The 12,276-nt window shown below is 39.1% G+C and overlaps 2 protein-coding genes across 7 annotated transcripts in view; one reads left to right on the plus strand and one right to left on the minus strand.

Moving 5' to 3' along the window:
* Window positions 1–6,582, minus strand: part of Alg12 (Alg12 alpha-1,6-mannosyltransferase) — a 20,362-nt gene extending 13,780 nt beyond the window's left edge. For 2 of the 4 annotated variants that reach the window (XR_015319716.1, XM_086978269.1), the window contains exons 1-5: window positions 5,547–6,582; window positions 4,847–5,077; window positions 3,980–4,189; window positions 3,467–3,628; window positions 3,126–3,266 (exon numbers count right to left, since the gene is read on the minus strand). Coding sequence is in view for 3 of the 4 variants with exons in the window: in XM_086978269.1 (XP_086834395.1) it covers window positions 3,126–3,266; window positions 3,467–3,628; window positions 3,980–4,189; window positions 4,847–5,077; window positions 5,547–5,663 (861 nt within the window). In the remaining variant the exon portion in view is untranslated. Of the gene's footprint in view, window positions 1–133; window positions 2,826–3,125; window positions 3,267–3,466; window positions 3,629–3,979; window positions 4,190–4,846; window positions 5,078–5,533 lie in introns of those variants that run through there. The other 2 variants (XM_022788583.2, XM_022788584.2) reach the window with 2 other exon arrangements.
* Window positions 6,583–6,656: 74 nt separating this feature from the next.
* LOC111243284 (store-operated calcium entry-associated regulatory factor-like) lies at window positions 6,657–11,739 on the plus strand. Of its 3 annotated transcripts, none has more exons than XM_022788585.2 (4): window positions 6,657–6,804; window positions 8,877–9,069; window positions 9,733–9,848; window positions 10,618–11,739. In XM_022788585.2, exons 2-4 carry the CDS (start codon window positions 8,897–8,899, stop codon window positions 11,208–11,210), a joined length of 882 nt encoding a protein of 293 aa, XP_022644320.1. In that variant the 5' UTR covers window positions 6,657–6,804; window positions 8,877–8,896; the 3' UTR covers window positions 11,211–11,739. The 3 variants fall into 3 exon arrangements, with proteins under 3 accessions (XP_022644320.1, XP_022644322.1, XP_022644321.1); XM_022788587.2 differs by lacking the exon at window positions 6,657–6,804 and adding an exon at window positions 6,945–7,092; XM_022788586.2 differs by lacking the exon at window positions 6,657–6,804 and adding an exon at window positions 6,949–7,097.
* Window positions 11,740–12,276: the final 537 nt, after the last annotated feature.

Raw genomic sequence — 12,276 nt, forward strand, 5'->3', positions numbered from 1 at the left:
TCAAGCAAGCTGGAAAGTTTAGGTACAGAATTAAATATGATTATCAACGCATCTGTTTTAGTGAAGTCGTCAGAGCGGCTCATTTTAACTTGATATTCCAGGCCAAAGTGAGCATTTGAGGAAAACTGAATACTTTTCTATCACTCTTTAACTTTCATCACTTTATTCTTTAACTCACATTGTGTAGTTCAAACTGATAGTTTTTTTAATTTCAATATCTGTTACGGTAAGACTTTAGATCATTACCAACTAAATTACGTCGAACTCTTTGAAGAAGCCTCCATACCTTTAGTTTTCCAAAATATATGCCCACAGGCTCTTCAAGAAATAATACTCCATTGTCTCTAGCCGAAGAGCCTCATGTGAAATGCATTTATATCTCATACAAAATACACTTAACAGGTCGTCATTGTACATAGATTAGATAGCTATCTACTCTATAGCTAAAAAGGTTTCTATGCATAAAATGCAACAACACTCCTTCAATGGCAGTAATTTCTACCATTGGATAAGATAGTCTCTGTATCGCACCAAATTGGTTATTATCTTCTCGCGATAGTCTTATCGCGTCATACGACCAGGATGATACTCTCCATATTAGACTCAGTTACGTACTATGTTCTTATGATCATCTAGTAAACCCAATATCGGTTAGTTTCCAGCAGGCTTGTTAATTACACCCGAACAACGATGTTGCTTCGGACGCATTTTGTATCACATGATTTTGTTATGCTTTTATGGGACCAATTTATAAAATGTGCTAATAGCCCCTTTGTCCAGTGCTTTATGGCTGGGCATAGGACAAACAGCTCTCCTAAAATTTATTTAAAAAGGTGAAACTGAAATGATATCATCACAAGTACTGGAGCCGACTGAAACCAACCGAAAGATTCGTGAATACACCCATCGATCAACCTGGCTAGCTTACGTAACTTACTCCGATACACCATACATGACTATACCCAGATACTGGCGCAGCTAGCGCAAAAGTAAAATCCACAGCAATGTATAATCGGTTAACAAACAACAATTATGCGGAAAAGAAAATGGTGCTACGCCCAAATATTTTAATGGTTGTGCCAGTATCATCGAGAATGTGTAGCATACGTTTTCCCACAATGACAGATCGATCCGTGATGTCAATCGGACTCAGTTCTACACGGAATTTCATTCGTAGCTTCTAACGTCTGCCGACGGCGAAGGGTACAACGGTCCTCCACGATGGCGAGATAGGAGTATTTCTTTGCTGACAACGGCATTTAAATAAGAACACAGCCGCAGTTGTTTTAGAACTTCTTAAATCAGGCAAATGCAACCGGATCTAGTTAATTCGTTCGTATTATGCACAAAAATGTGAAATAACTGTTCGCTAATAACTACAGTTGATGTGGTAGCATATTCTGATACAACCTGCTGTTCTCAAATGAAATGGTACGACCGGAATAGAACGCCTAATGTGCAGTAGAAAGGAAAAAGGATATTGTTAATTCATAAGGGTTGCCGGCTTAGCAAGTGTCATGGTCGCTATTCTGCATGAAAGGTAATCTATAATCCACTCGATTTACCTATTACTAAATTACCTCCATGCGCACACTCACACAAACGCACTCGCCTTTACGAGTACGCCGGGTCACGTTAGGTTCCTACAAGATGTGTGATCGTAAAGAAATCATCTACCAAACAATGCGCAAAACATTACTCTTATCCAGATACTCTTATATGATTGCCTTATTATTGCTACGATTTCCATGCTTTACACAAAGCCATAGAAACATTATTGACTAGCTCTTTTAGTTTAAGAAGATACCTTACTGGAAACTACCCAACTACTAGTTCTACTATATATAGGAGCTCGTAGATAGAAAGTCGTAATGGATTAAAATATTATTAAAGTGCCTTTTTTGAACCTGTCTGTTTCTGAATCTGTTCACTATCTCCCATATACAAATAAGGATGCTGCCATAAAGCTTTGAGGTCCACAATGACTTTTAGTATTATTCGATCGTTATTAGCATCATTGTCATCCTCATCATCATCGCCCCCCGGCAGCACTACAATCATGTGCAGTATCATCATACTTTCAGCTTTTGAAAACGCATACCATATCTAGGGAATCTAATTCCATGCTCCACGAATGCCATTATCTAGACGGTTTTACTTAATGAAGGTATGTCAACTACAAGAGGTTCGCTATCGGCGTTAGGGACGTGATCTGACGGTGTTCTTCTACGTAGAATCAGCAATTTTGTCTTTAACCGAACCAGTACAGGAGGGAAAGTCAAGAGGTCAAACTTGATATTACTATAGCCCGGCACAGCATCGATTATTCTGTAATCATTTTTGAACGGCAAATAGCTACTTGACTGAACCGAGCGACCTTCGATAATTAAATGCGAGTAATTTCGACGTATTAATTCGTTTGCTGAGAGACCTTCCGTCTTGTCGTATATCCACCGGTGGTTGAGTTCACCGAAGCGCGACACGCCCGTCTGGGCAGCCAAGTTGCAAATGTGAACGGTGGCGTACGGAGTGTGTAATTCGGTTTCATGAAGCCGTTGAAGGGCGTTACCCCCGGGGTAATTGTAAGACGAGACGAATAACAAAGTGTGCGTCATGAACAAATTGCCCATGAGATGGAAACATGCAACAAGGGTACACATTGCCATAAAGATTGACTTGACACGCCGTTCCCATACCCAGCTACAGGTTCGAGCTACGACTAAATTGATCAGTGGGAAAACGTAGATGATAAAGCGTAACTCCTTGTGCGGCAGAAACGAGTACAGGAAAATGTAGACTGCTGCGGGAAAGACCATTGTTCGTACCTGAACAACATGACAAGTAATAGCCCAAATACAACAAGAAATAGAGGCAAAAAACAAACAAGCAAAAGCAAGCGTTAAGGTTCTTCCAGTTGATCATGTATGTACTATAAAAAATTTCTTGGAAGCTGCACTCAGCAAGGGGACTGAAATACTTTTGCGATTATAGACTATAGACAAAAAGTACGGCAGTTCGTGGGAATTCAGTTCTAGTTGAAATCTGACTAGTACTTTTGGTAGACTTATGAAATATAAATTCGCGGCAAGTTTAGTGTTTTATGATATACAATGTAATCAACTTACCCGTGGGTCGAGATATAAAGCAAACGGGAACACGACCAAAGAAACCCCCATGGCGCGCGGAACAGCGCTGTAAAAGTACCACGCCCAAGGCTCCGTTCCCCAGTCTGAGCTTTTATTGAGAAAAACATTATACCATAACACCTAAAAAGAGTATACCCATAGTCAGTTTTAAAAGCGTAACAACTAAATAGTAAAAACACTTTGTCATACGCAGTCCGCTTTCTTCAGAATCTAAATAACGCGGTAGTTAATGGTATAAAATATAAAAAAAAAATATTATTTATAATATAGTAGTACGAAATATTTTAATAGCATTCAAACGTATGACTCATTCAGCTCACCTCGCCCTCGGGCCAGAGAGGTCTCTGCCAGAAGATAGAATCAACGGCAAAACTGAGTAAAATACATCCAAAGCCAGCAGGTATTCCCCATTTGAGCATGTTGAGCGGGTGCAACCGCCCGCTGATCAAGTCCATTAACAACATCGTACCCAAAAGTGAAACCTGGTTAACATAATACAAACGAGAAAAGATTTAGACATTGGATGATTCGGTAAACCCTACCAAAAAGCAAAATAGATAGTAAAACTGTGAAGGGTGTCTATGACAGCACTCATAAAATGCAGATTTGACGTGGTATCCAGTAATCCCTACAATACACAAATAGTCTGTTTTTACCTCGCATGAACAATTAACTAGCAGATAGACTTTCCTACTATTTGTTGACTATACTAAAGTGACATAGAGATGTGTATATATTTCAACGACCGAACTATACGGACGTACCCCCTTTTTTTTTTTAAATAAACTACCATAAAACAAATCAGTATAATGAAGAAAATCGAATTAGCTCACGAGTTCGACACGGAAGATGACGACAACGAAAGCCGTACACAGCGTAAGCTTGAAATGGTCCTGATCGATCCAGAATGCAAAACAAAGCAGGACAAACGTTAACGCAAACGTATTTGGCAAAGTGCGTGACATATAGAAGACTAGGTGGAACTGGGACGCTTGTATCAATACCAGCCAAACACCAGTAGCTTGACCGAACACTCGTTGTACCTGGAAGTTCATAACGATCAAATAAATATTTTTTTGTTTCTGTTCATCCAATTTGCTACCGTAATAGAGATGTACGTTCATTCTGTTGTAAAGGGGTCACATCAGAGCTGCTGATAACAGTATGATCATTTTTTGAACTAGTTAACACTACATTTTGAATGCAACCTAATATAATGACGTAAATCAAGGTTTTCAGGCAATAAAAAGTTGTATGCACAGTATGGTTATTATGTACACATGTAAATTAACTTTATGATCTACAAATATGAATTATAGCTAGACAGATCTCGCCGATCAGATACAAATATAGCGCAATTCTCTGTTATGACCAATGCTCTAGCATTTCGCTTTAATAAAGTTGTCGTTGTTGTACATAACGTAAATGCAGATAAATAAAGGCTTTCTAAAAGTTCTCTCGGTAAAGTCAGTATTGATTGTGAATACGATTGGCATGTAAGTTGTATAAGCCTTGTAACACAAGAAGATGACAAATACTAATCTTTTAATGCTTTCTAAGCGTACCACCATTGTTTATTACACGTTTTAAATTGGTGCGAAAATTTTGTGCATTACTCGATCGACCGTTTCTACGCCTAAACGCCTGCCCTATGAACGTGAACACTTTGTAATTTTGCCCCTGCCGTAAATGAGCCTTACCGAAATAATAAACCGTCGATAGGCAAGCGTCACTATAAGGGCCAGTGCGAAGCGTACGAGGAAGAGGCTAACAATTTTTTCGAGACCGATGAGCCTGCTAAGAAACACAAACGGAGCAGATACCGCCGAAAGTAGCAGCGGTCCCAAAAAGCTTCTTGGAACGACTCCGGGAAACTCGAGATGGTCGTAATTGCTTATGTTGGCTCGATGGAAGAGCATGTCATGTATTGCCTGCGGTACGGACGCAAGACAGAAAGTTTATACATTCATTTTGTAAGTAATGACGATATTTTAGTGACAATATAGCGCTATATGCAGACCTTACGCTAATTTGCAGTCTGTGTCAGAGATACGTAACATTAAGATGTTATTTCATTGTTCATTTGAGTACTTAAGATGCATCGTTTAGTGCACATAATAATAATAATAATATATTTTAGGGTAACCGCCTTGAAGAGAGCGAACAGAGGTATTATATACTTTTCTTTATTTTGCCCACGACACACTTCTAGAAAACCTCAAGCCACCAATCGACTTGGGTTGCGAATCACACCTCATTTTTGAAATCAATCTACTATGTTACAGCACCTCCCCCCCCCCCCTCCACATACAACAGTCTAGTAAGGATGAAGACGTAAAATTCGTTTTTTTTATTTCGGCATACCTGGTACCGACAACATTCCCTACCTGGTATACGCACCTGCAGATTGAACGATTCCTCAACTTTGGTAAATGGGCAAATCACAATGTGAATTACAGCGGCAAGAAAAAGGATCCATTTATAAGTTTTGTCCCCGCCGAACAACGGTTCCATCATCCAAAACACCAAAGAGAACTCGAAGTTTGCCGGTGCACAACTTCCCTAGACTGACTTGACCGATGTCCCGACCCGGCTTTCGCGCAATCAAGCTACAGGATCCCTTCTAGGCTCAGGTGGCCAGCAAAGCGAAATCGCTATTCTATCGTTTGAATCGCTTGCAACGTTACGTACTGGCGTTAGAGACTCTACTCTAAAGAGTCGGCAAAATAAAAACCCGAGCGAAAAAATTGCTGGCGGCCGCAGCCGAACTGCCTAGCAATCACTACGCGTTTGCTTACAAATGGATCCGCATAACACTTTCATATATTTTTTTCGAACCGTGCCGCACACTCTTGATGACATTTGAGCTTAAATTTAAGGATTCGCTCTGTCTAACACTGTTCTGTTGTAATTGATTCGTTTTGGTTTAAGAAGTGTTGCCGACACCGCCGCCGCTAGTCACACCAGCAGAGCACAACTTTATCGTCGTCAGCATGCACAGTCATTTGTGCTAACACACGTTCAGTTGCTTAATAGAGAGTGAAGAACTGTTTTTTGCCAATTATTGACGAGTGTGGGATGACGAAGATCATAAGCGTTCTGGCTCAGCGCCGGTCAGCCATCGACGTGCCCGAAAAGTCATATCTCCGATCCCACTTGTGGTTTTTTTGAAGAAACGTGCGCGGGTAAAGCGCGTGAAACCACCTTTGTTAAGCTTTCAATAATGTTGAGTTAATAGCAGTATATAACGATAATAAACTTTGAAAGAAGTCTCAGGATCATCCTCTTGAACACTATTAGAACAAACATGCTTTTTTATCTAGTCTCTTTCCATCTTTCAATAGATAACTCAAGCGTAAACGCCGTACGCTTTTATCAGTGGGTGAAAAAGTTGCATAGCCGCGAAATTAATACAAGGGATACGAACGTACCACCAGACACATCCGTCCAAATCATCTTCATCAGATTGGCCATCAAGTGCTTGATGATCATTTGATGGAGCTGTTGTCGAACAGCTGATTCTTCCAGATGGTATAAGCGAGCGGGCGCTGAAGCAATCTTATCTCGAATGTTATTACACGTAGCCTTAGTGTTTAATACAAATATATAGATGTACCCTGTGCGCTCGCCATTGATTACCAATAGTCAACTGAAGGTGGTAAGTTCTTTCTAAACCCGTCTCCGCTTAGCTGTGTGATTGCTTGCATGTTGACTGTAGAGATTGAAGCTGACGAAAGCTGCAAATGATAAACAGAAATACGCCAGAATTGCGTTGACAAAGTGAACTCTGTTCAGCAGTCGCACAGGAGTATAAGTCACTTATAAGTAAGATACTCTTGCAACGTTGTGGTTACATTCGGTAGACAAGAACCTACAAACAGTTGATAGAGTGTGGTTGAAATCGTCAATATCACTTCGACTGATCTGGTAGCATCGCCGACTCACAGTTAAGTAAGCACCATAGATAGACGCTATGGACCATTCATTAGCCGGTCTATGACGCTTGTCTAATTCTGACTGTGCATTCCCTGTCATATAAAATCTCCCTGTTTGTGCTTAAAGTCGTAAACGGATTTCGCGCTATTGCATAGGCAATAGAAGACGCGTGCGTATCTTCGACACTTTTGAATTTTTAATAAAATACCGGTTTAGAATTCTAATGCGCGGTGTTAAAATGAAAATTATGACACCAATAAAACAAAGTTACACTATCTAAATTCTTATTGGTTAGGTGACGTTCGACTAATAGAAATTGGCAATAAATTAATTGTTTAAATTGATATCGTTCCACATGTAAGGCGTGGGATCATCCTGAACTAGTGAAATCAATGTTTGGTATAGTGCACCTTTTTTAGTATCGCGTTACGAATGCTTGTTACTCAAACTTTTATGCGTTACGGGCTGTATTATTATGTCTGTAAGATATGAATGATTGTAGACGAACGTCCTTTAGGTGAATTAATTATCGTTTAGTGTCTTATTATATTGCTGTAATAGCAATCGCAAGTAGACGCCCAGTCCTTGTAAGGCAAATAACTATAGTTGTTGGAACTAATACAAAAAAAAACAAGGAACAAGCTTTATATAAGACTGCAGGAATCAAATAAACAGTAAAGTATGAGGCAAAAAAGGGCACGTCTTAAAGATGCACTTTTCTATACAATTAAACTCATAGTGCTTAGCAATTCAAGAGAGTAATTTGTTTTTTGATTCAAAGAATACCGTCATCCTTTCTTGCCCCGCTTTTTCGAGAATGCCCTAGGTGTGACAGGCTGATGTAAGTACTGTCCTCATGTGTTTGTACGTGTAGAAGGTTTAGCTCCTGCTACGAGTTATGCTATTTACGAATTGAAATAAAAAAAAAAACGTTGAAATATTCTTTACTGCTGATACAGTCAAACAGGGAATACACAGAGATAACCATTCGGGATCATGCGTGGCTTCCCACGTTTATTGGGTATTGTCTGTAAGGATTTTGGCGCGGAACTCTAACTGTTGAATGGATACAACAATTCTGCGTATGTCACTACGATCTCTGTTGCATCTCTATTGAAATATCTTGAAAGGATCTAAGTTGCATCATCAATATCTAAAAAGGGTTTGGTAGTATTAATAATACATATGCAATATACAATACAATGGGTAATTGTTTTTAAGATTACATTTCTTATTCAATACCGACTTGAATATTACTACTACAGGTATATTTCAGTTTTGATCACTGTCAGTTATAATCGCCAATGATATAATTTCGGAAACGTTATAACTAAATAGACGACTTGAAAATCTAATATTATATGCCAGGGTATTGCATGTATCCAAATAGAATTACAGTTCGTAGTTTTAGTTTTCTTTTATATGGTATGTGCTATGTCGAGCTATATTTTCTATCATGCTCTACATTTTGGCGATAGCAATAATGGCATTCACCACACAGCGAGTTGCGTTCAGTCGTTGAAATGGCGAAGACAGGCACCGTGATTGACCTTTGAACTAAAGAATTGTCTGGTATCGTTTTTGCATGTATGCCCTATCTATAAACTAGCGGTTACATGAAAATATACTAAAAGGAAAAAGGTATCATCGTCATTTGCACTGAATATTTTCCTTATTTCTTTAATAACAAAAAACTTTATCGACAAATGTGCGAAAAATTAGGGTGTAAGCATTGTTTCTGTGTTCTATTCTACTCCCGAATTTACGATTTCCTCATTAATTCGAAATTTACAGAGCATTCTTGTGTCACGAAAATGGGGTGCAGAACGCCGGTTAGTGCCTTGGGCCTATTGTTAATTGGACTCTCGTTAAGCACCGCACAGTGGTCCGGTGCAAAGCGAATCAAAGAGAAAGATTTGGAAGTAATCACGTTGGAGGAAGGAAAGTACACGACGGCTCGAAGGACGGCCCCAGTACTTCAGCTAAAGTATGATTTAGGCGGATTTAGTTACATACATCTTTCTAAGTAGCGCTGCCAAACGAATTTACTACAGATGTTGCAAACCTTATGATCACATTTGCAATGAAAACAGGGTCAGAGTAAACACGTTTCAGTTCATCTTGAAAGTCATCTGAGATAATAAGCTCATAGCAGATCTTAAAGTTCTTAAGAACATCTGACACTTTTAGTCTTTAATTTTTTCATACGTCATTTAACTGAAATTTGCCAATATTCAAAGTAAAACGAAAAAAAAAAAACAAGCAATGATTGTTTGCTATGCTGCGTAATCTATCATCACCACTTCAAGCTATTATTATTCAAACGATACTACAACAAACTTTTGTTGTGTTTTTTGATAGAAAATATGAGAAATGTATCTTTTCTTTAAAAATGTTATGAGTTATCTTCGAACATATCTAGGACATTAAATGATGACGAATATTTACTTCCTATAACTCCGTGCATAAGATTTTTAGAAACAGGCGTAGATCTTCAGCAGAATTGATTACGAGACTTTTTTTTCCCTTTATATTGCGGATGTGCGAGTCTCACTAGTTTACGAACGAAATAAATTCATTTACCTTAACTATTTATACAGTGCTAGTAATGCTATTTTATTTGATCTGTTTTATTTTATCTCATTTTTAGTTGCCTTTCGGGGTGTGAACAAACTCCCAAGACAGTGCAATGCTACAATCGTGGTTGGGACGGCAACGGGAACAACTGGGAATGCAAGGCCACGCTTCCAGCTGGCGTATCCTTTGGTTAGTATATATAATTGTTCACTAACTGTTCAAATAGAGTAACAAGATAGTTGTAACAAAATGATTTAAAGTCGTGGGCTTTGTTTATATTGTTACTGATCGCCATACATGTCAACATTAAGATAATGTGTCGCTTTTGTAGTATAACACTTATTGGATCCTTGTGGTATCACTTAACTTGAAATTTCTGTTCATTGAAATTTTAAACATTTTTTGTAAAAAATCGCGTAACCCTAAAGATGAAACGCAAAGTTTTTACAGTACAGACCTGGATTATATTTCCGTTTGGAACAAATGCAAAGATTTGCATCCTCTGGCGAACCTTTACTTGAAATTGTTGCATATATCAACTCTGGATGCATTTGACTTCAAGGACTTTGTATTGTTTTCTTTCACTATTGCGTTATCACGGTAGGCCTGCCTCAAGGGTTAGCGCGAAGAACGACTGAACCTAAATATCTAGCCAGAATTACAAAGGATTCAATACTTCTCAGAAAATTGAATATAAAAAAGGAAGTATTATAAACCTATCTTGAGCATGGACATCGTATTTTTGAGCTGCAATCACTGATATGGAAGACCCCCACACAGTTTTGCTGACCAATGTTTGGAAACAAGTCTAACACAGGCCGCACTTCGTTTTGCAGCTGTAAAACTAATCATCGCTCTTTCGTACGTATGAATTGCTCTATGTTGTCAAATTTTGTTGATGTTGGACTATTATTATTCCACATGCATTTTAACATATAATGTCGAATCATCATCACAGGTCAAATGGATGTCAACTGCGAAGGCTTCGATTACCCGGATGATACATATATTACCGTCGGTTCGTGTTCTCTAAGCTACCGACTTGTTGGGCGGGCTTCTTATTCTAGCTGGATCCCAGGAAAAGATTCGAATTCTAGGAGTGGTATCATGTTTAACCTGCTCTTCTATGGTGTTACTTTTATCCTTGTCATCACTTTGTACAAGGCATGTGTGCGTTCGATGCGCTATGCAAGCGATTACGGCGATGGGGGATTTGGCACGGGAGGATTTCCACCAGGAGGTCCTGGCTTCAGGCCTGATTACTACGCGCCGGGTAATGGCTGCGGTGGTAACAGACCACCGCTACCAAATGATGGGCTAGGCTTCTGGTCGGGAGCAATGGCCGGTGGCTTGCTGGGGTACCTCTTTGGTAACCGAGGCGACGCCTATGGATATGGCGGTAACTATGATTACGGGCAGCGGCAGTACCGCCAACCGTGCGACACCATGGATGATAATTTAAGACGTCGCGATCGCTCTTATAACGCTAGTGGTCAATCAGCTTCAACATCACAGTCGAGCACAGGCTACGCCACAAGTTCACGCCGCTAAAACGTCGTCGCAATATGACTTTGTGGAGAACATCCTATTATCGCGGTTGTAAATAGCACTCTTAGTGAAAAATCAGGGTAGTTGCATTCGATTGATGGAATTGACGCCTAATAAATGACTCACCGAAAAATTCGTGTAAGGAATAACAGTTTTTGTATATGCATAAATACCTCAATCTTAGCAGAATTGAGAACGATATTGAGCTAACTAAAAGGGAAAAAACAGTCAGCTTCTATCTGAACTATCTCTTGTGTGAACGGTGCACGTAAGAAAAACTTGTATAAGATCTTTAAGTTAGTTTCGTGCTATTGTATTATTGTGTTTCAATGTGAAAGAATACGGTCTGCGGAGAATCAAACGTAATAGAGGTTTGTGTACGTTGTCAACAATTTACTGACAATATAATTTTCAACAATGAGAATTCTACATAATAAAAAATAATCATTATTGCAAATAATATAGTCAGTCAAACGCTCGTAAGAATCAACAAAGACATTGCATCAATAAATTTTCGCGCTTGTGTGAGTGAGCAAGCTGTGTAATACTTTCGGTGGGACAGATAGATACGCGCCGTCGTTCAGATATAAAAAACGTTTTGGAAATATTAGTCTTCATTTATAATGCTCTTTCGTTGCTAACGAGGTCTTTCGTCCCATGTATTCGCTGCGGTTACCAAACGACGAAGGAACATTTACGGAAGGAGCAATTCTACCCAAGAAGTGGTAAAGTGTGATTTTGTGTTCGTTCTGGGTAGCGTCTCATGCTCGCAATCCAATTAGCGAACTTAAAAGAATTGTATATCAATCTGTAGCCATCGGCGGCAATATCTTAAGCCCTATGCTTAATCAGTATTCCTAAGAAGACCGTCGTATGCATGAAGTCGTAGGGCTTTCGGAATTCTAATATATTAATAAGTCAGTTATCAGACCATTAGTCACCGCAACTACCTCGGATACTAAAATTATTAAGTTAAAAATTCTCCTAACTTGAAAAACGACAACCAATTAGATCATAAACTGCGAGCATTCCTCATCGATGTAGATTTCCGGAAGAAATTACAACAAAA

The sequence above is a fragment of the Varroa destructor genome, unplaced genomic scaffold, assembly GCF_002443255.2.
Source record: "Varroa destructor unplaced genomic scaffold, Vdes_3.0 BEIS01000001.1, whole genome shotgun sequence".
NCBI classification, from domain to species: Eukaryota; Metazoa; Arthropoda; class Arachnida; order Mesostigmata; family Varroidae; genus Varroa; species Varroa destructor.